Consider the following 23,096-nt stretch of genomic DNA (forward strand, 5'->3'; position numbering starts at 1 on the left):
TCATGCCCCGGGGAGGGGAAGGAGGAAGGCAGCAAGCCACCGTGGCGATTGAAGACACGGACTTCACATGATGGTAAAAGCAAAGACGTTTATTATTTATTTCAGCAGGCTTTTTATACCTTTTACACAATAAGCTGCAACTGTTCATTAAATCCATAAGTCCTCGCTGCTAGCTACAATATTATAATATTTTTACCTATTAACAACATTAGTTCCTTTCATCCTTTGTTCAAGTTCCTCTTTCTGACCAAGGGAACTGCTCCTCCTTATTTTTCCCATGGCTTGCGTCCTACCAGGGTAACAACGTCCATTTCTTGCTGTTTTCCCATATCTGAAATCCCTACAAGCCACATGGTGAGACAGCCTTCTAATGTTTAACATCCTGGGTGGTTTAATCCATTTTGGACATACAAATCCTGCCGTGTATTGGATTGCCCATCAGTCCCAAAATTTCAGGTGATGTTCCAGGCATCCAAGAGAAAGAGCCTCTTAGCCTTTCTCTGCAAATCAGAGAACTGAAAAAGGAGACTCAACAGAGCCAATGGCATCCTGTGGAGGTACCCATCAGATGGAGTAAACTTTTATTTTCCTTCCAGGCTGTAATTGTTTCATTCCCACTGTGTGTTCCCTCTCTGCCTATTGGGCTGACATTTAACAGTGGTGACACTTTGCAGGGTCATCTCTTAAGCAATGGCAGGAAAGACAACAAAACATACAACCCTCAGAGTGGTAGCTTTTTTATGATAATTTCAATGGTTTTACAGAGTTCATGAAGCAAGAAATAGGATAACATTTGTTTAATCACAGCTCCCCCATTGGAGCCCTTTTAGCTGCTTGCATAAAACTGATTATGGAAAATAAAGCAGAGCTGAGCACTAGAAATGAGTGTTAAAGGTCTGGGCTGACATTAAATGTTTAGGGGATTATACGAAATTCTTCAATAATGCTAGAAAACAAGAAAAATACCTGTGAAAAACAAAAAAAATTACAGCGAGCTGAAGTCCCTCAGGTACTGACAGGCTTTGGTGAGACGATCGACTCGCTGACTGAGATAGTTCCTATGTTTAGCAGCCTCACTGTCCTCCTCAAGGAGAACGTTTAACTTGTCTTTATCTTGCAAAAGATGCAGCATTGTGGTCTGAATGTTTTCTCCGAAGTCGTGGAGGACAGAGGACAGGATGATCAGAGGTATCTGATTGGAGAGGCGTTTACTTGCTCCCTGCGAGATGGGGGGAAAAAGGCAAAGTTCTAGTTTCCCAAAAAGAACTGAAAAGGGAAGGGCTTATAGGTAATCTGGTAAAAAGTGATACTGAAGTTTCAAAAAGTTGGGTTGAGTTACTATTCAAGAAGTGAGTACTACTATAAACTAAAAAATGTTTGCAACTAGTCTCTGTGCCTAAAGGTCTAAAAATTAAGATTTACTGGAATGTCAGCTGTTGTTTTTTCCCCCTCAGCAAACTACAGCCAAGGCAGGCTGTTCCCTGCTTAGCTCTGTCAGCTGTCATTGATATGAGTTATAGGAGGACATACCTCACAAACAGAATTGTGAACAATTTCTGTTGTCAAACCCGCCTTCACTAAATGCTACCAAGATGTTATGGTGCAGGAAATCACCGAGTGATTCTTCCCAAAGCTGGTAAATTCCTGTATTTAGATGGTATTACTAATGTATTTGCCTTTTTAAGTGTAAGACAGCTTTGGAGTAAGATTTAGCCTTATGGGGAAACGTCTTCAGCAGTGGTGAGACCAGACTGTGCCTGCGTTACATGTAGTGATATCTTATCATGAGATAATTTCCTGTCTAACCTGACCAACTGCCTGGTCGAGTTACTGATGCAAACTGAAACAGATTGACCCAGAAGAGCTTGTGGGGCCCTTTCTCCAGAGACATCTGCAGGAGTTTGGGGCTCAGATGGTACTCCTGGGCAACAGGAATAAAAAAATAAAACCTCTCCCACATGGGAGAGCTGCTTCAAGCCCTCCTGGTGCCAGGTGAGCACTTATGCTTGAGTGACTGGCTGCAACTAACAGGTTCTGTCTTCCTTTCTTTTTGTAATACCTGACTTGAAAATGGCAGTGGGAAGACCAGTTAGAGGCACATTTCATTTGTAGGTCCTATAGAGAGCCCGTTTCCAGAGAAGTCTAAAGTGTTTCTGGCTGTAGATACCTCTGGAGCTCAATGCCTGAAAATCTTTTATGTGTGATGGTGAGGCTGAACTCAAGCTGAAAAATACCTAAGACTAGATGTTTAGTTTATCTCTGTAGTTTGCAGAGATCTAGTCAATGGCAAGCAATTTGGCTGAGTCAGCTAAACCATTTACTGAGCCTACTTACTCTCTAGGCACTACTGACCCTGTGAGGGAGCCCAGGTGCTTTAAATATGGGTGTTTGTCTGGAGCCAAACTCTACTCAGAATTTTGACAGTCCTGTCATAGGTAACACAGCTTCATGCATGCCATTTTCAAAGGCCATGGATGCTTAGGATCCTCCATCTCATTCAAACTGTATTTGGCCTTGCATAAGTCCCGTGGAGATATGGTGCACTGGCATGTTTTTTCTGTTGAAAATGGCTCTTAGGGCATTAAAAAAAATGTTTAACTAGCATGTAAGTCATACATATTACAGCAGTGAGTATAATGAGGTGGGATGGAAGAGCTTATGCAGTTCTGCCTTTGTCTTTTGTTTTCTGAAAGCCACTGGTTTTCTCTCCATCAACCTGAGCAGCCTGGACATTTAACTGGAGAAGTTTGTCAAAACCTCGCTATTAGAATTCAAGGTGAGCTGCTACTTAGTTTACTGCATTATTAATATTGAACCTGTTGCTTTCTGAGGGAGGTTTATGACAAAGCAAATCCTGGTACTACATGTTCTCTTTTCTGTCCTTCTCCAACACGATCCCTTGTTAAAACATCCCACTTGTCTTCAGAGACTTAACTTCTAGGGAGCTGTCTGCAGTACAGCAGATGCACTCTGATCCCTACAGACAGTTGATCCATTTTAACTCCATGTTTTATTATCTCTCCTCTTGCCGCGTTACTTTAGGATCTGACTGCGAGCCGTGGACACCACGTTCTGCTGGCTGCAGGAATATGCACAGTGGCTTAAGCTCTCAGATGCTGTGACAAATGCCAAAGTGCTGTATATAATGTTATTAAGCCTGTGAAAACCAGTGTTGTTTGAAAACTGTGAGATGAACTTGCAGTGGAGAGAGCAGTCCTAGGACTATCGCTTCCTTTTCTTGAGAGGGGAGCTGGCCATCACTCAGTAACTTTTAATTACAGGGCCAAGGGCTCTTCCCCATCCTGTCCTCTCTTCCATGCTGGTGAGTGACTGTCCTTTCCTCCCCCTAATGCTTGTTCCCATAGGAAAGCCAGCAAGAGAGCATTGTACTGATGTGGGGCTGTGTAGGGGGCAGGGAGTCCCCCCCTTCTCCATGGAAGGCTGGAGGAGAAGACTCCCTTGCTGACTGTGTGTTCCCCAAGTGAGGGGCAGCTGAAGCAGGGAGCCAGGCCAGACTGGGAGGTAGCTAACAAGTGGTTTAGGATCCAGCTGTCACTTTAACAACCTGCAGGCTTTCCTGATCACCACATCCTGCACTCTGCAACTGCTCCTCCCCAGCCATGGTGCTGATACAGCCCCACAGACCAGCTTTGTCCTGACATTTTCATCACTGGTCAGAAGCTCCTATTAACTTGTACAGAAGCTGAGTGTGTACCTGAACAAGACACTTATATATCCTCTGGCTACTGTTCCCTGCATAGCAGTAGTGTTGTATGAAAGACTGTATTGACTGCAGGGAGATCTGGATGAGGGGTATATGCTATAGCATTCAGGGGGCAGCAAAGCTGTCTGTAAACTCACAGAGAAGTAGGCCTTTGTGTGAGAAACCATTTCCTGGACAAAGGAGGGTTCTTCTTTTGGAGCTTGAAATAAAATTTGTGGCACATTGGCCTTAACAGTATTAAAATCACAAAGGTAAATGTCATCCTGGCAGTACACAATTCTCTCCATTTTAAACTGTGTCCGGATATGTCTTTCAGCCTCTGCCGCTTGTTTCTCTTTAATGTCTTCAATTCTCATCTAGAAAAGAAAGGAAGAAGAAGTTCTAAGACATTTGCTTCCTTTGGAGGGGTGCCAGTGCTCAGCAGCGTCCCAAGGTGGGCACAGTGTTCAACAGCCCTTACTGCAGCACTGTCTAATCCCAGACTGGCTCTTGGGAACATGGAGTAATGCTTTAGATTCTGGTTCCTCTGTTGTGAAAGAGCAGAAAAACATGGCAGTTTTGTCCCCCCCCCCTTAACATGAATGGGATCAGTCAAAACTGGTGCTTGAAACCCAAAGGCAAACACAAAGTTGACAGGAACAAGCAGCAGCGGCCAGCCATGGGTTCAGCCTGCAGCCAGTCCTTGGGTTTTGCATGAGCTTCATTTGCATCTCCCTCTTGCAGTAGGCAGTGACAGCAGGCACTGATGGGAATTCCATTGCCCCTCCTGCCCTTCTCAAACACTGCAGTCTCCTACCTGTTGTCAGCAAACCAACCCTGCCTAACCCCTCACTGTCTGGTGCTTCCATTGCAGCCATCTGATGCTTTCTGCCCTTTTTGATACTTCCACCTGAAAGTCTGTGGGGAACTCAAAGTTCCCTCAGTCGTCCTCAAATTCCCCTAAAATGCTCTCCTAGCATCCCTAAGAAAGCATCCCATCTTTCTTCTCATGTCCTGTGTCTAACAGAACTTCTTTCCTCTCACCGTGTTCTTGAACACCTCTGTGTTTGGATTAAATACCTTATTTGTTTGCTGCCTGGTAGGCCTGGAGCTCAGCAGGGTTTGACCATGCAATTCAAATGGCAAACCACCTATTTCACTCACATTTGCCTTCGAGTTCCCTTTTTCAGCAGTACCCTGTGAGTGGACTCTGCCTCCTGGCTGCCAGCATTGCTTCTCATCTCTTCCTCAAAGCTCATTCTGAGAAAAGGCCTTCAAGGACATCCCTATCATTTAACTCCACCCCAAAACATGCTCCTGCCCAAACTGTGAACAGTCATCTGCTAGTTTTTTCATAGTTGAATGATTTTTGGCCTGTCTGTTCTCTCTCCCTTTTATCAAAGATGGCATTCCTGCACTGGCTAACACCTTGGCTCATTTTCAGAGAGGGAAAAGCACTGTTTAGGACTCTGAGGCTACCCCCATGCTTACAAATAATTGCAGGACTTAAATTTAAAATTAGTTGTAAACTCTTCAAGTAGCCAGATCAGGTTTTCTTTGCATTGTGTTGTAAGCATCAAAAATGTGATCAGAATGAATGGAGAATATATATATATATATATATATATATATATATATATATAAGATCTTGTCAAAGTTGTGCAAAATGCACTTTCATTAGTGCCATTATAAACATTCTATAATTTTCAATTTCTTCCTTATTTTCCTGCAGGAAATTCCACACTTGCATAAGGGTAATGCAATGAGACATATACCATAAACATGGCTGTATTTACAAATGCTTTTGACTTATCTCAGGTTATAGGTAGTGTCTCACCTTGGCAGCTCTGCTTAGATTGTGAAAATTAGCAAAATTCCTTTTAACGATTTCCATAAATTTCTCTTCAACCAGTTCTAAGGGAAGAACAGACAGACAAAATAAGTAGGTGAGGATTTTAAGCTGTTGTTAGTATGAGACTTGGGAAACTACTCATTTCCTGTATTCATCCAGCAATAGATGAGCAGCTGTAGGTGCACTGTGCCTTTATGACCAATACAAACAAGGAGGAATTTAGATTTCCAGGTCCAAGACTGTGAGCAATTAAAGACCTCCTGTAACCACTTAACACCTGAGAGAGAGATTTCTTTGACAGAGCAATTTCTGTGCTTACAGCTGTGCCTACCAAACGTACCATCACTTGGCCATGTCAGCACATCTGTATCTCACCCCGAGTGGCATCTCCAGGACAAGGAGCTGGCACACGGAGTACAGAGCAGCAAGTCTGGCATGGGGTTGCTGCCCTCTAAGGCAACACAGCAGAGACAGAATCACAACATCATTTTTCCTTGGGTGCCTTTTACTGGATGAGCTACTTACTCTTCCCCCCAGCCCCAACAGTCACTGTATAATATATACAGTGTCATCAAAGAAGATGCATTCCCAGCTCAGGTTTGCGTATTCCACTCCCTGGGTCTGGGAATTCCAAGCTGCTTGGCTGGCACCAGGTACTTCTACTATACTGCTTTCTTACTGTGTTATTTATTAAAGTTACTTTCTAACTCCCTTTCAAGAGCCACTGGAAAAAATATTAACAAATGCTGGAGAGAATGAAGGCTTTAGAGAAGAAGCAAGTCTCCAGGTTGAATCAGATTTACTTCCCTGCTCTGCAGCATCCTTGCTGGAGCTCTTGCTCCAGCAGAGAGAGCATTATCATCAGCTTATCCTGGAAAAAAAACCCAATTGTGAGGCACCCCAGTGTGTCCCACACAAGGCTGTGAGACGTACGGATCACGTTGTTCAGGATCTCCACGGCTGGCTCCTCCAGTTCCAGGATTTGCTCTTTTATGATGTCCTCAAACGTCCTGTAGTTGGTAAAGCCTGGGAACTCCCTCCCACGGTACTGGTCTTCGTATTTGTTTGCTTTGCTGGGTACACTTTTCTTAGCTGTAATAGTAAAATAACGTTGCTTTACTACCAAATCACTCAATCTGTGCATTCCACATTTAAGAAGGAAGCCTAATTCTCCTCTTGAGCTGTTCTTGAGAAGAGCAACTGCTGAGATGATATTTCAAGCAATGTTGCTATTACAGAACAGAGCTAACACATTGTTGCTCAGTGAATGAGTCACCTCACTTCCAAGTTTTAAAAAAAACCAGAACAAAACAGCCCCCCAAGCTCACTAAACACCTATTCCAGGGAATCTGCTGCTGACTAGCTATTTTTTGTTTAAAATAGTCAATATTTAAAACAGTCAGTATTTCTTTGTTGACATTATACACATTTGTCCTCTTAAATGAGTTATATCCCTTTGAATTGGTTTACATGTTTTTGAATGGTTTTGATATTGCCCTGTTTTGGGGTCAGATTTGTGAATCACGGATCAAGGGCACGTGTGGAAGTAGAAGTCAAGCCATGAACGCGTTCAGTTCTAATATTCAGATATATGAATCTATGGTTGGATAATGAAAAAACTCAAAAAGAAAAGGAAAAGAAAATAAAAGACAGAAATAGATGTGGAGTGTCTTGTTCAGAGTCTAAAAACATACCTGTACAGTTACAGTAATACAAATCCACACGAGCCCCCATCAACTTCGGAACAGAAAGTTCAAGGTTTCGAGTATCCAAAGTATTTGCTATGTTTAATACTTTAATTCATCATAAGAAAGCTGAAGTTAAACAGAATCATCTGACACTCAGTGATATACTTTCAGAAGTCTTAAGCAGTGACTGATACCAGCGCTTCTCGTTGAGGAAGGTCTTGCTAAAGCTGCCTCTAGTTTTCAAGCTACATAAGTGAACTTTCTCTGCTGAAAATGTAAATACTTTCCCTGGACATATGAACCCATGATTTTGGGGCAGCATGTTGTGAGCAAGAGCTGTGCTGTCATAAGAGCTGTTGGGTACTGCTGCCCTCACCTATTGCCAAGCTGGACATCAAGGGGGATAACTTGGAAGTGCCCAGAGGATTCCCCACTGTGGTTCAGCTGCTGTGTGATGCCTGGTGTAACTTCTGCAACACAGGTGCTTGTTGTCCTCTGAAGGGGCTGCATCCTTCTGCTTCCTGCTGTCTTTACATCTATTCCTTCATGCCTTCATTGTCCTATTTTTTTATTCCTCTCATAAAATCATGTTGCTTGGTTTGGTACTTCAAGGATGTACTACTACTACTTCAAGGTACTACTTGGATGAGACACTGATACACACCCAAGTCTGTCTGTCTGTCTGTCTCCACATCTATGCATATACATATACATAGATTTTTCTTTGGCAGATGACACCTTTGTAACCTATATGTACCTATCATTTTTTTATCACTTTTAAATTATCATTTATCATTTTAGTCACTAGTGAGGTTGATACAGAAGTACATCAAAGACTAAAAGAACTTGTTAAAAGAGCTACTGCTTGACTGGCAGCTGAAGCTATTTCATCTCCAAGAACAAATGATGGGGTTTCAGAGATGTGAAAAAATTGCTACAGAGGATGTTGAGTGTACAACAGAGTTCAGTCTGCATGTATCACCCTACAGTAAAACCCCCCAGTTAAGAACTGAGTTCAGTTAAGCAATTAGCAAGGTGCAACATTCTTGGCAAGGTTGTGGCTATTTCAGACCCAGACTTGCTTTCTCCACACCTTAAACCAGAGCTAAAGTGGAACAAAAAAAGACCCAGATTCTAAAACATTCATAGTAATAATAATAATAGAAAATAACAATTTATTATTATTATTATTATTAATAATATTAATATTAATATTATTAATATTAATATTAAGTGGTGGTGGTGGTGGTGGTGTTATTTAAAAGAGTGGTTCAGAGAATCACCAGCAAATTCTGGGTCTTGATGTTATTGCTTTGCTGGGAGAAGAGAGACATCCACTGATCTCTCTGTAATGACAACATTTAACACAAACCATGTCTTTGTTCCCAAAGCAGAACTTGCCTAAAGCTACAACAGATGGATGCTCATAGCTTCTTGTTCTTCACTTTCTTGAGAACAACCTAGTGATGATGCTGTGTCTAGATTTAAAAGCAGGGGAATGGACTCTCAGGTCAGCTGCAAGTGATGGCTTCTGTGCTTACCCTTCTCAGCACACTCCAGGAGAATCGCTCCCCACGTTCGAAACTCTCGGCGGATTTTCGTGAACAGTCTGATTTCATTCCCAAACAGCTGCTCCTCCCCTCGCATTGTCCGAGAGATGTCTTGGTTAAAGAGTTTGATCAGCTGTAATGAATTTAAGAACGAGCAAGCAATGTAGCAAACTTTCATTTCTTCAGACTAATTTGTGTATGTTAAGTGAATTAAAGCAGGGACACGGTTCATAGAAAACATCCTTTCCTTACATCTTTTCTGCTCTCAGCTCCTTGTTTGTTTGGCTTTGGGGGTTTTGGGTTTTTCTTACAAAACCATCACAGCTAGAGGAGAACAAACCTGATACTCTTTCCCCTCCCTCCCCCCCCCCCCCTAGACTTTTAGAACCATTTACTAAATTCTAATTGACCAGACTTGTATGAAGTCTTTGAAGACTGGTGAGGCTTCACAAATACCTCTGCCAAAGGCTTACTGCGAGGGATTAACTCCCCAAAATGAGACAACTTACATGGACTTGCAAACCACATTTTGGTATCAGGAATACACCTGAACTTACAAGTGCTGTAAACAATGAAAACCCTTCAAAGTGCTGAGTAGGCAGAAGGGTAAATTTTCCCTCTCTGAGATGCTTGATTTTGACCAATTAACTGAGTTGTTTCATTCTCTTGTCAGATAATCACAGGAAAAAAAAATTGCTAGAATGGGCCACGAGCTTCTCTGGTCCATTATTTTTGCAGGTATGGTGTATTCCTGGAAGAGGTTTGCCTGTGTTACTCTCAAAGCATTTCAGTGACAGATACCACAAACTTCTTGGTGGTTCATGCTGATGTTTTGATAACTTTTTCTACCTCCTCGCTCTGCTCTCTGACCAAACTAATACTGATACTTACATCTGTGAGGAAAATCAGCTTCTCAGACTCTGTTTTGGGTGTGCCTCTATTGTACCTCTGTAGGTCCTGTAACGTTTTATGGAGTGTCTCACGTATTTGGCTCTCCAGTGTTGGCAAAGTTTTCTGGGGAGTAGTCAGTAAAGAAGGGCATTGACATAGGTTGAACATGTCTGGCTTATTTTCTGTAAGTTTGCATAAAGAATTATTTTTTTTCTCTCCTTTGAGACTGAATTTAGAGGTTCCCTATATTTTAGCATCTTCCCTCAGTGGAATAAAATATATTACTTACAGATAAATATATATAAAATAAAAACACCAATGTACTTGTAGTAGTATGGTAATATAATAGAGTAATTACATCTTACTAGAGGTTTTGAAGACATTTTCAGTTAAACAGAAACGACTGTGTTTCAGTAAGCTGGTGGCAGTACCTTGTCACCCAGATGATCAACACTCCTTATAAACAAAAGGAAAAACCATGGCTGCCATTGAAAAGGCAGGAGCTACAGAGTCACAAGTAGATGAAACGACCTGCAGTTTAAAGGCAAATCTGAGGACAGAGCATGGGGGTGTTTTTACCTCTAACTCTCAGTTCAGTTTGTTCTCAGATTGCCAGGTTGAAGGATCATTAAGCACTATCTATGCATAGAAAGCTGCAATCCAGCTGCAGTCCATTGCATTCCAAGGTCGAAGGGTTGAACTCATTTTTAGGCAGTAACTGGTACAAACAGCTTAGTGGGGTACCTCTGTTACTTACAATAATGTGGTTCACAAGTTCATTTGTGAGCTTCACCGACAGATGAGGGATAGTAGCCTTTCCTTCTTCCATAAGAACACTGCAAAAAAAGGGGAAAAGGTGGATTTTGGGTAGCCAGCATGTGCAGGGCAAGGAGGCAGCACTGATGCTCTGCTCTATTTTCACTAGTTCTATTAAGCAACTTGAATAAAGAAAGAGCCCTCTGGGGAGTGCTGGTACAGACGTGGCAGCAGCTCAGGACTCTCTGGGCGCTTTTATTCACGAGTTGCTTTACAGCTCCTGGCTAAGCAAAGGGAAGCAGAGAAGCATCTGAAAACGGCAAATCCTAACAGCAGATGGATGTGCTACTGCATCATTTCTGCATGTGTGAAGTTCACTGATTCAAAGCCCTTTTCATCTGGCCATCCTCTGTATTATGATTGATTTGCTGCTGATTCGTCTTCTGGGCAAACTGTGCCCTCAGCACAGGCAGTGGCCTTTCCATGCTGTGTTTCACTGTGTTTTCCAGTGAAAAGGAACACCTAAGTGCTTGACCTGAAGTGCTCAGATGCTTAACTTGAATTCTTTGGGTCTATTCTGAACTTCTGAAGTTCATTGCACTTCTCCCATATATTTTGCATCCAGTAAACATTTTCAAAGTTTATTTGCTATGTAAAAATTCCTCTGGGTTGCTGAAACACAACACTATCCAGGCAGTGAGAAATACAATATATAATTATAATTAATACCTGTTTGCAACCCTGAGTTAAATCTCAGCAAATCAACAGGAAGCTTTGAAGTGATTTTGATATGTTTTTAAGTGGATTTTTTCTGTGAGAGGTACCTGAAATATCTGTGACTCGCAAAGAAGTTCCTCTCCTGCTGGATTGCAGAGGCCAAGGTCACTTTGTTGTGGATGTCCTGCTGCCCACGACACTTCACGATCATGTAACCCTTTTTGAGGGGGATTACCATGTTTTGCATTACTCTAATGATAGACTCTTCAGTTCCTCTGTCCACCAGGTCGGGTTTGGTGAGGATCCCTGTGAAATGATCCAAAGTTAGTCAAGAGCAGAAGTTACAGGTGGGAGAGGTGCAGGAGAAACACCCCCCACCAAGCAGGAACGCTCTGTACCATGTTTCACAAAGGAGTTTTTGTCTGTTTTCTCTCTCCTAGAAAGCTCTCAGCCCTTGGGCTTTGCCCTGTCAAAGTTGCTCTACAGTTGGCCTCCCACCAGGCCTTTTGCCTTGCAAACCTTTTTTAACAGGCAAAGCTTTCCTACCATTAACTTTGAGATTTGCAATTTCCAATTATTCATAACATGAATGCCAGCAAGACAAAACCATGGGTTTTTATCTTATTCTTATTCTTAGAGCCACTTAAGGCTTGTAAATAGTTTATTTAGGCTGTTTTCTTTTTTTTTCCCTCCTCTTCTAGTAGCTAACATCACAGATCTGGTGTGGAACACAGAATATCAGTCCTCATGAAAAAAAATTGCCCTTCTCTTCAACTTGTAGCTTAAAAGTTGTCTCACCTAGTGTTCTTTCTCCACTGGGATCCACCTCCTGGGCCATTTTCAAGGCTTCTGTTGTTGCAATATCCACATTACATGGCACCACTACCAAATTGATTGTCTCCTTGCAACCAATAATTCTTTTAAGGAGAATTTTGATCTGCAATGCAATACAGCAGTAAAGAGGTTCAGTGAAATCAGATGCTTGCACGTAGGATGTGACCATTTCTAGCAATATGAGCCACACTGTCTGATGACATTAAATGCCACATATGCTGAGGATGGTATTACATGCTAAGGGATGGCATGGAAACGGGTCAGCAGAAGAATGCAGCCTCTTTTCCTATGTAAACATCCTTATCCTTATCCAAACAGCTGGCATGAACAGAGACCAGACTGTTGTTATGCCTGTCTTGACAACTATGTAGAGTTTAACCTCTCATGCAAGTAATATTTAACTATGGAAGTATTAAAGATATTTGATAAATAGCCATATGTAAGAAAATCAGGTTCTTACATATGTCTAGGTACATGCTCATGGAAAGAAAGCAAGCTAGATTATATTGATAAAGCTCAAATTTGTACCTCTGAAAGGAGAGCAAATGTCTGGCTTTTATTTCAGTGGAGTATTTGTAGGGAAGTGGAAAAAAGCCAAAAACCAAGTAGCCCATGATATCTAGTTGGCATTGTTTCCATGTTTCAACGCCCAGCTAAACAAGCTTCTCATAATTTGTGTTGTTTTGCAACAGCTTCACACCGCTCTATTGTGCTTATTCTGAAGTAAATTAACTCTTTTTTCCCCCCTGGGTTTTGCTAAAGATGCCTCCCTCTTCTACCTCCCATCCATCCCAGTTTCTGACATGCTCCAATGATACAGACTCCATCTCTGAAGTGTGCAGACAGCTGGGGATGATGGAAATGTTTGGACCATGTCACACCTGCTGCTTTCTTCTGAATACAATAGAAAGATTACTATCTAACTCTGAAACTAAATTACTCTCCTCTCAGAAAGTAAAGCCCAGACAATCCAATCTTGTCTCATTTTATTTGGTATGTCTAGTTTAGTTTGGGCTCCTCTTATTCCAAGCTCCTATTTAAAGGCATTTTAGGAGGAACAGAATGCCCACTTCCTGCACGTCACCCTCACAGTGGGCCTTGTCCAACTAGTTTTATTTGCATTCCCCGGCATTTCATCTAAAAGCAGCCAGAGGAAGAGTAGAGATCCCCTCCACTTTAACACTGATGCCTTAAGCCCCTAATGGTTTTCATTTTTCTAATATTTGTAAGACTTATGAGTTTTATAAGTAGGTTTAAAAGCAGAAACCCCTTCCTTCTTTGTCCCTTGTCCCTTTCCCTTTCTCCAGTACCCTTGTTTATACATTCCCTAACCCTCTTACCCCATTCTGTGCTCCCCATATCAATCCTGCTTCTGAATACAGCAGAATTGTTTAGTCTTTTGTCAAGGCAAGGCCTAGACAGTTGACAGAACAGCATATCTGGGCCTAAACCACAGAATAGGTCAAGAATTAGGTAAATATGTGCCCTTTGTGCTCTGATGAAGTTGAAGATGATGAAGTAAGTGGTCCCAAAAAGACCCCAGACCCAATTCTCAGGGGGAGGGCCAGGGGCGGTCCAGAGGAAGGGCCAAAGGGTGGACACATCTGGGATTGGATGGATAATGTTATAAAAGGTAACCTTTCGGGCACGGCCGGCGCGCGCGCGTCGTATACCATCTACTGCCTTGGCAAATAAACCCTTTCTTATCTCACCCCTAATTAACTGCTCCGGAGATTTTTTCAGAACCAAAATACACCGGCAACACACTTATTCTGTTTACTTCTGAAAAGGTCTGCTGGGATCCCTTAAAGGATGAGAAAACCCAGGATGGGTCTGATTCAGGTGTGTTCTGCAAGTAAGGGATGAAGTCAGATCTGTTCACCTCTGCCAAATACATTCACAGAGCTGGTAAGAGATCAGTTTTTCTGGGATGTATTTGTCTTCCAGATCTAGCTGAGGGACATGGGGCTGCAGTGTGTTCAGTGACATGCCCAGGTATGAGGGAGGCTACAGAGGTGTCCCCATGCACAGATTGGCACATGAGACTGAGTTTTACCTGTTCCCCGATGTCTTTTGGCTGGTCCCCCACGGCCACTCTGGCAATTCCAGGAAGATCAATTAGTGTCAAATCTGGGACATCTGGGGACCGAACCTCTAGGGAAATTAATTCTGCACTAATGGCACCTCTAGGACCAGCCACAACATCCTGGGCTGCAAGGAGAAAAGAGCAAGGCAAAGAATACAAGCTTCAACTCTACATCAAATCAAAGCTTAACACACCGACTTTGAAAAAAGTGCCTAACTACCACCTAAAGTTCTTTCAGGCTTGGCTTTTTCTCTCAGATCCGGCCACACACATAAATCCACTTATGCAAAAGTCTAAGGAAATTATTAGGCAGCACCCGTGAGGTCCTTTCGGGATAGGAACTGCAATATTTTACAGAGCACATATTTATGAACTCTAGTGTATGGAGACAAAATACATGCAAATAAACCACGGCAAAAGGGATCAGATAAAATATTGGTCAGCTGTAGAAATGCTTCCCCAAAAACAAGACACTCTCTGGGCATTAATTAATCCTTGGATGCCTTGAAAGACAAATAGGTGTTGTTCTATATTCTTCACATTTTGATAGGGAGGTTTGGAGACCAAGTAAATTGTCCCAAATCCTACAAGGCAATAATGCTGGAACTGTGAGCAGCACAAAGAAAACCCACAACCATTCTCGTGAGAGATTTTCATCTCTGTAATTACTTTAATTAACTCATACCAGTTGCCTTGCCAGTTTTGGAAAGGTAACTTGAGAATATCCAAATAATATATTGAAAAGCTAATGAAGAAAACCCAACAACGCAGGAGGAATAACTGTGCAGAGCTGTGCTAGTCTCAAGGAAATAAGGACAATCCAACTTTCACATTTAGGGCAAGTACTTACTGCCCTTTGGGTAAGAACAATGATTTCTTACTCAGCATGAAATGCCATAACAGCAAAGCTGTGACATGGGAAGGACAATGACTGAGGCCATGGTCACAGTACCTGCCAGGATTTCTCCATGGTCTCCACTCTGCCTTCTTGCAGTTTTCTCCAAAACTGTAAGATTTCCAGCCAGAGACACCTCAAGCAATCTCTGAGCTTTTGAACTGATGACAGGGACCATTTGGGGCTTTGCATGTTTACAGCTTGACAGACAACCTCCCCAGACCAGGAAACCAGGAAGACACCACCCAGATAAGAACACACCCTGATCCTGTGTCATGGATAAAAGGATCATGGATCTTGTAAGTGGTATCCCTGACCACGGTGCCGGGACTGGGACTAGATGATCTTTAAGGTCCCTTGCAACTCAAACCATTCTGTGGTTCTGTGATCATCATGGATCATCCTGGTTCGGAGGAGACTGAGCAAGCCAAACCCACTCACCTTGTCTTATTGCCCTCTCCACCTCAGAGGGACTCTGGAGATCCATGACAACATTGTGGTAACAGATTCTCCCTTGCCACGCCTGGCCCTCGGGCAACCTCTTCAGTTTAAGCTCCAGGGGACATCGAGTGACAATACCTGCAGCAGTTCCAAAGACATAGGTAACTCAGCAGCTGTTGGGCATGACACACAGCCTTGTACTATGTGACATTGCCAGAGGGGTCTCATCCAACTTCCCGCTCAGAGTAGGATTGTCACCGGCACTACGTGAGGTCAGCTATGGCTCTTTCCACTCACGCCTGGTCTTGCAGACCTCCACAGATGGGGGATTTGCTCTTTGCTGGGTGATCCGTTTCAGTGCTGCACCTAAATCCTAGGAAGATTTTTCCTCAAGTCCAGCCTCAAAGATCAGAGGGTATTGTCACCTCACACAGAACTTGCAGAACTTACATGTGCGAATATACACACACAGAGAGAGCTGAAAAGTGAATCTTCTTGAGCTGCAAAGTCTTCCAACAGCCTTCTATGACTTAAATGATGTTTTGTTTTTAAGTAAAGGTCTTTGTATACTTTTTACAAAAAAAAAAAAAAAAAAGGTATCTCTAAGAAAATATTGTTAAAAAAATCTAAACCAACCCCAAAAGCAAATTTAAAAAGTAATTTTCCACATGAAACTGATACTCTTTGCTGGGAAATGCACTGAGTCAGCTCATGCAACCTTTCAGTCTGTCCACAGTTTGGGGCAACTACACTCCTTACTCCTGGTCTCTTGAGCAGCCAGAAGATGTGCCTTGTTGGGAGTTACCTTGTGGTGCCTCACTGGCACATCCACTTCTCAGTCACAGTTATCCAATTCTAGACCAAAAAAAAAAATTTAAAAAAAAAAAAAAAAAATCCCTTCCATCTCATCAAAGTGAAATTCAGGTGAAAACCTGAGAAGGTGAATTCTTACCATTGCCCCTGGGAAGAGCAACACCAGACAGGGCTTCTAGGACAGAACTCTTCCCAGAGCTCTGGTCTCCAATCACTGCGATGGCAGGCAGGGACAGGTCCTTCTCTATTCCCAGAGCTCTCAGGCTGTCGACGAGATCAATGCAGGGCCTGATCCTTTCCTCATATTGTCTGTACAAGGTGTGTTCTGCAGCCTGACAGAGTTAAACTTAGGATGAGTTTTCCCTAATTTTAAAATAAGTTGTTTCCACAACAACGACAACAAAAATCCAGACATTTTTCTAACTCATCATTCTTTAGTAGCTACTTATTTATTGACATCAAGCTGTGCTTTATATCACTGTTCATCCTTCCATCTCCATGTTACAAACAGGTGTCTATAAATATGAAAAAAAATAGTTGGCTCAATGATCATCCTTAGCAAAAATACCAAATTTTGGAAGCTATTCTGAGAAGGTAAAAAAAAAAGGAGACCACATTACTAAGTGTGCTTTGTTCTTTTTTTTTTTTTTTAATAATTGCCATTTTCTTCCACTCATCTACAGTTGTATTGAAACGTGCATGCAAATGAAAACTAGCAATCACAGAATTTAGCACAGAATAGCTTATTAAATCTTTGTTTTGGATTTTGAAGATACAGTTTTTCCACAGACACCGAAAGTGTTCTGTTGTAGCATCCTCAACAGGTGGCTAAAAGACTTTTAGATCATCATGGCTCTTCTTTCTTTGCCTCATTTTAGGCTTGGGTAAGGAATGAATATGAGTGGGTTGTGTTAAATGGCTGATTATTGTCATTTTTTGCGTTTGATACATGTGCCAGACGTTTACACAGGCTCCTCATTTACATGAAAACAAGCCAGATAACTTCCAGTCTTTTACAAAACTGATCCATCTGCTGTTAAATATGCTCAAATAAAGTATATAAAGATCAGCTTTGGTCTTTTTTCCCTGTTCCAGTCTGACTGCTGCATTTAGAAATGCAATTTTGAGAACACCAATATGTTTCAGACATATTGGGCCAGGCACACTCAAACCTGACTTTTTGAAAAGAACAAATGAAGTTTCTCTCCATCACTTTTATACAAGAAAGCCAACTCTAAAAGTATGTCTGTCAATCAGATGTACTCAAACAGAGCAGAATTTTTCTTTCAAGATGAGGAAGACTGCACAATTTACTGGAGGCAGGCACTGAAACCTTATTGGTACCCCCTGCCCACTGTCTTCACTGTGATGTTCAATAGCTAGCAACTTCTCAAAAAGCTTCATTGACTATGTCACAAACTTAAAACCAATCTGCTTCCAGTGTCAAATATCTAAGAAGGTTATTATCAACCTTTCTTTGCATTTCTGTTGAAGGTAGAAGAGCCTCAAGTAAAATCTATCTCAGCTTTTAGGAGTTCTGCTCAACATTTGTTGTTAAGAATGACACAGACACATGTCACACATTAAATTGACTTCTAGGTTGCACCCATCCTTTTTTTTTTTTTGTTAGACCTGCATTGTTTATATCTGCAGATTAATTGCAGGTACCTGTCTTGCTAGTTACACAAATGACTGCTTGGCCCTGATCCAAAAGTACTCTTCAGACATAAAAAGTGCAGATTGCCCAAAAAGAGACAAAGGAATTAATTTTGGAGGCACAAAGAGAACCAACAGAATAAGGATGGGGAGGATCTGTGTCCTCTTCTTGCCTTACCTTCTCCTGTTCTCTGGAATATTCTGTCTCCAAGCCCTTCTGCCCATAGTCAGACCTCCTCTGGAACGTGTTCTCCAACATCTGAACTTCTTCTTCTTCTGTCTCTGGTGGGAGAGGCACTGCAACACCTTCTAAAGCTTGTTTAAAGAAAGGAAATGCAAACCCTTCTATCTTCGGGGCAGGTTTGGTTCTTTCAGAAGGTGATTTGAATCCTGCATTCCTCTTATCCATGGCCCGCCGATTTTTTGGGCTACCACGCCGGTTGTCCATAAGGGATTCACTAAACTGTGGTTACTGCCTGGTCCAGCTCTTAGGTACAGCTTCTGGAATCAAACATGGGGCAATGAGTGACTCCAGCTTGAAAGAACGAAACTGCCACAGGAAAAAACAGTATTTATTTGGAGATGAGGGGCGAAGTTACACCAGTTTTTTGCTAAAAGCTGGTTTCCCTCAGTGAAATATTTTGCTGAAAGGTGTCTGGAGAAGCTCAGTCAGTACGTGGGCATGACTGGAGAGAGTGTGAGAATCCTTAACTTCCTGGGATCAGGAGTGTAGGGCTGTGGGCTGCACAAGGAGGGTCTACATGGGTGAGCCTCCAGCAGTGAGAGTGGGACACACATTCTGCTGTGCAGCCAACTCACCTCTCTTGTGGTAGAAACACTTGTCAGAGGCAAGTCTGACACATATTTTAGAAGCTCTGCATCTTGGTCCCCTCCTCTATAGCTTAAAACCCTCTCCCCAAAAGCAGACTTTGCTTGACATGATGTTAGAGAAGGGAGAGCTAGGAGACTTTTTATTTTCTTGTTCAACTTTTCTTTACGTAAAAGTTTTATTTTCTATGGATGTCTGAAGAAACTAGAGGCTTTTGACGTGACATTTTCCAGGGAAAGTGGTTTCCAGAGAGAGAGAGATTTAAAGAAAAAAAACCCCATCAGCATTTTTTCAAAGCTTGGTGTTCTTTGGCCTCCCTCTGCCAAAACTAGGATCTGTTAAACCCTTGGGGAAATAAATTAGGAGAAACACATCTTTGTTTGAAATAACTTCCTGTTTTGTTATTTTCTTTGCTTGAATTAAGTTTACAGGTTTTCTAATTTAAGCAGATGTCAAAATAGGATGATTGGACACAAGGTAAATTATACCTTCAATGTGTAAAACAAGCTTAGACAAAACACCACATGCTGTAGCAGAGTAGTCAAGAGAAGGTTCTGGGACAGGCGTGAAAAGTAGGATACAGTGATTATGTGGATAATTATGATTAGATTTATTGCTAATACAGTATCTAAATATCGCCAGTGCAGTACCCAAATAACAGCTCTGCCATCTATTACTGCGGATTATAGTCAGGTCAGGGTTCTTCCTGTTGAACCAAAGCTTCAGTGAGACCCTCTTGCTTCCAAAACGTTGTCTTTGGCCTTGCAGAATTCACAATTACAAAGCAACAAAGCACCTACGTAGTTCAAGGAAAGGAAGGAGGCAGGGGCAGCCCTGGGGAAGGGAAACTGTTGGCAGACTTTCAGTGTCATCACGTCATCCCATCCTGGTGTCACGTTTCACTTGTGGATTCTGGCCCATTTCAGCGCCTTTTTTTTTCCCCCTCCTCTTTCTTTCCTTCATCTGATGTTGTTAGGGCTCAGTACACAAAAAAAAATCACTATGCCCGTGTGGCACAGGAAGGACTGCACCACCCTACTAACCTTTTTCAGGTCTAGGGGGACAATAGCTTGATAACCTCAGAAATCTACATGTGTCGTTTTACTCTGCTGCTGCCTGTAGGAATCCTCGTTAGGGTGTGTGTGCACCCTGTGGTCTTCACCCCTCCTAGGTGTGTGTAGGGGTGATAGCTGGGTCTTCTCATGAATCCTCAGCCCTCCCCCATCCCTTCCAGGTCTCTGAGGCAGTGGCATTTGCCCAAAGATAAGCACACCAGGTGGGCATCGCAGGATGTCTGGATGCTTGCATAATTAATTCATTCCAGAGATGGGGAGCTGAGATGTTCGCGATTGCCTTCGGTGCACATCGGCCACCAAAGGGTGTAAAATGACGCTGGAGACTGAGTCAACAGGGCAAACTGACCTCCTGAGATTTCAGGGAGTTTCCAGGTCGATTTTCACCCCTCCCCAGCCCCCCTCTCCCCACCGTCCCACCGCCAGTGCCTCCATCAGGGATACCTGCAGGCAGGGATACCTGCAGGCAGGGATACCTGCAGGGCATCTCCACGTAGGAGCAGCTGGACGGACAACACCAGCCACCTGGATGATTAAAGAAGAAGAAGAAAACACTAAAGCAAAAGTATTGTGGTCCTGAGCGAGCCAGAGCTAAGATTAGTGTGTGTGTGAAAAGAATCACAAGATCGGGCTGGAAAGCCGCTTGAAGCACAGCTGTTCTCTGTGGCTGGAAGCAGTCACATGGAGGTGTGTGGTATGTGGAGAGATATAGAAACACCTGCCTGGCTGGAGAGCTCGGACCCAGGTTCTGTATATGGAAATGGAGTAATAAAGTTACAGAAGAGTTCTTCCTGAACTAAAGTCTGTCCCACTTGAATTCATCCACCATGAACGGTGCAGAGCGAGGGACCTTTTTTCTACACCTTCAGCCCCAGTGCTTTTGGACAGGCGTGTAAATACCTAAGATCCAGTCAAATATAGAGTCAAATCCTAAAGCATCCCCTACCTCCTTCCTTTCCTTGAGCTTTACTTTTAGATTTTTGCCTGCCTGCGTGTGGAAACCTCTCCTGGCACAGCAAAGAGCACTGTGCTGCACAGCCACACCCGCACGAAGCACCAACCTGCTGATGGTCCTGAAGAGGAGCTGCCTTGTTTTTCTCTAAAGATCCTGGCTTTGCACCTTAAGGAGATAAAAAAAAATCCCTTATCAATAAAATCCCTTTTAACCCTAAAGTGCAGGGCTGAACCCGCAGAGCTCTTGCATTTATTGCACCCTCTGTCCAGCCTGAGGAGCATATGGACTTCTGGCTGGCATACTTGAGGATATTTGGGTAAACCACACAGTCTCTGGGCTGTATGTTTATTAATTCTAGCTGTCTTCTCAGAAAAAAAAAAAAAGCAGCTTATGATGCTACACATGAATGAATACTGCTGGCTAGATCATGTTGCTGAACACTGCCTCCCTCCTACCAGTACCTACTTTAAAACATGTGTTCCAATTTAAATACCATCTCTCAGTTGTCTCCTCTTAAAGAGGAAATAATAGTAATGTCTTTTCTTTTTTCCCCACCCTGGAAAGCAACAAATCCTACTCCTGGCAATCTTGTTTAAACACACTTATTTTGGACTCTTATGGAGCCTTTTCACATTAAAATTAAAATAACAGTCAAAAATTGCATTATTATTCTTAGAAGCAGGAAAAGAGGAACTTACCCTTGTAAGTGTCCCGTAGCAAGGAGATGCAGTAACCTTTCTGAACTTCTTTGGGTGGTTTTTTATTTACAGGCTCCACCTACAGACAGTGACAAGAATCATGAGAAACGAAACCAATTCTCACACGAGAAATAGTTGCCTTCTGTGGAAAATGACCAGGCTTGCTTTTTCAAAATGCTGAGTTGGCATGAGTCGGCACCTCTTGCTAACCTTGCACACGGAGTTATCCCAACACCTGAGTTGTGGTCAGGGTGAAGTGGAGACCTCACAGCTGGAAGTTCATAGAATTACAGAATCTGGTTTGGGTTGGAAGGGGCATAAAGGATCATCTAGTCCCAATCCCCCTGCATGGGCAGGGACACCTCCCACTAGCCCAGGTTGCTCCAAGCCCTGTCCAACCTGGCCTTGGACACTTCCAGGGATCTGGGTGCAGTCACAGCTTCTCTGGGCAACCTGTACCAGGGCCTCACCATCCTCACAGGGGAGAATTTTTTCCTGATATGCAGTCTAAACCTACTCCCTTTCAATTCAAAGCCATTCCCCTTGTCCTATTACATGTCCTTGTAAAAAGTCTCCCTGAAGCCTCACAGAAGAGCACCCCCACCTCTGTACCGCTATTCAGCAGGTCATACCCAGGTGAAACTGAGCTTAATTAATGGTGAAGTTAAGCTTAGTGAATTGTAAATTATTAATTAGTCACTGTCTTTCTAGCCTTAGGATGTTTAGCACTAACACAGCAAATGCATTTATCAACAGCAGTTCTGAATCTGTTGTAGCTGCCACCTGAGTAAACGATTTTCGACTTTGTGAAACTGTCTCCACAAAAGTCCTTGGAGGGGCTCTGTCAGACAAATGCCAAATCCATACTCTAAAGGTGACAGTTTCACGACAGCTGAAGAAACAATAATGCAATGTGTTGGTATTTTTCCCTTTCTCTGTATGCCAACTCTCCTCCTGCTGTTTAGTGAACAGGAGAAAAGTAACTCCTCACAACACAGCTCCTCCTCTCTTGGCTGTACTGCATGATAGGGTGTCAGGGTGTCATGGCAAATGGCAGAGGTACTTGGAAATATTGCCCTTGAGCAACAACCCCCTCTTCCTCCTCAAAAAAGTCAGCTCACTGACTTAGCTCACTCACACCCAGGGTGAAACCTGCTGGTTCCAGAGGAGCCCAGGCAAGCTGCTGTGCCCCAATCAAACCAGTATTGCCCTCTGGGAATGTTGGTCCTGTGCCCTCCAGGGAACCCTTTCAGCCTTCTCATCCCTTCATGCAAAAAACAAGTGGGTGAGGGCCTCCTCCACAGGAGAGGGAGTATTTTTTCCACCTCACAGAGAGGCTTTCCAGCCCAGCCAGGGTGGCAAACTGTGCCACCACTCACCTGGGCTGAGCCAGGGCTGCCAGAGGCTGCAGGGTATGGCTGAGGTTGTTCAATATGAGTGAGAGAAAGCAAAGTGACACACAGTTATATTGTCTGTGTTACGCACTGCTTCAGGGCAGCTGAGCTCTCAAGCTCTTTCTCAAATCCTTGTACTGTTTTCCCAGAGTCACTGGGTCAGGATGCTCCCTCTTCTGCTGGCTTTGCTCTCCTCTCTCATTTTTCGTGGTTTTGGGTTTTTTGTTTGTTTGTATTTTTGTTTGTTTGGTTGGTTTTTTGTTTG

General features: G+C 42.9%; 1 protein-coding gene across 2 annotated transcripts; it reads right to left on the reverse strand.

The window, feature by feature from the left end:
- Positions 1 to 68: 68 nt before the first annotated feature.
- Positions 69 to 21,536, reverse strand: LOC135410369 (interferon-induced GTP-binding protein Mx-like). Of its 2 annotated transcripts, XM_064647033.1 has the most exons (15): positions 21,438 to 21,499; positions 20,846 to 20,904; positions 18,061 to 18,383; positions 16,366 to 16,558; positions 15,414 to 15,551; positions 14,048 to 14,202; positions 11,956 to 12,094; positions 11,265 to 11,463; positions 10,442 to 10,520; positions 9,685 to 9,807; positions 8,785 to 8,926; positions 6,489 to 6,647; positions 5,541 to 5,617; positions 3,862 to 4,080; positions 69 to 1,219 (listed from the first exon to the last, which is right to left on the reverse strand). In XM_064647033.1, the coding sequence occupies exons 3-15, from the start codon at positions 18,328 to 18,330 to the stop codon at positions 986 to 988; spliced, it is 2,127 nt and encodes a 708-aa protein (XP_064503103.1). In that variant the 5' UTR covers positions 18,331 to 18,383; positions 20,846 to 20,904; positions 21,438 to 21,499; the 3' UTR covers positions 69 to 985. The 2 variants fall into 2 exon arrangements, with proteins under 2 accessions (XP_064503103.1, XP_064503104.1); XM_064647034.1 differs by lacking the exon at positions 20,846 to 20,904 and having other exon boundaries at positions 21,438 to 21,536.
- Between the last annotated feature and the right edge of the window lie 1,560 nt (positions 21,537 to 23,096).

This window comes from Pseudopipra pipra, chromosome 2 (assembly GCF_036250125.1).
Source record: "Pseudopipra pipra isolate bDixPip1 chromosome 2, bDixPip1.hap1, whole genome shotgun sequence".
Lineage (NCBI taxonomy): Eukaryota > Metazoa > Chordata > Aves > Passeriformes > Pipridae > Pseudopipra > Pseudopipra pipra.

What these genes read in the sequence shown, in the direction of transcription:
- LOC135410369 (XM_064647034.1), bottom strand. Translation starts at nt 18,330, where the DNA reads ATGGACAACCGGCGTGGTAGCCCAAAAAATCGGCGGGCCATGGATAAG. An exon ending in ATTCCAGAGAACAGGAGAAG is followed by an intron (nt 16,559 to 18,060) that starts GTAAGGCAAGAA and finishes TAACTCTGTCAG; the next exon opens with GCTGCAGAACACACCTTGTA. An exon ending in TGCTCTTCCCAGGGGCAATG is followed by an intron (nt 15,552 to 16,365) that starts GTAAGAATTCAC and finishes GAACTGCTGCAG; the next exon opens with GTATTGTCACTCGATGTCCC.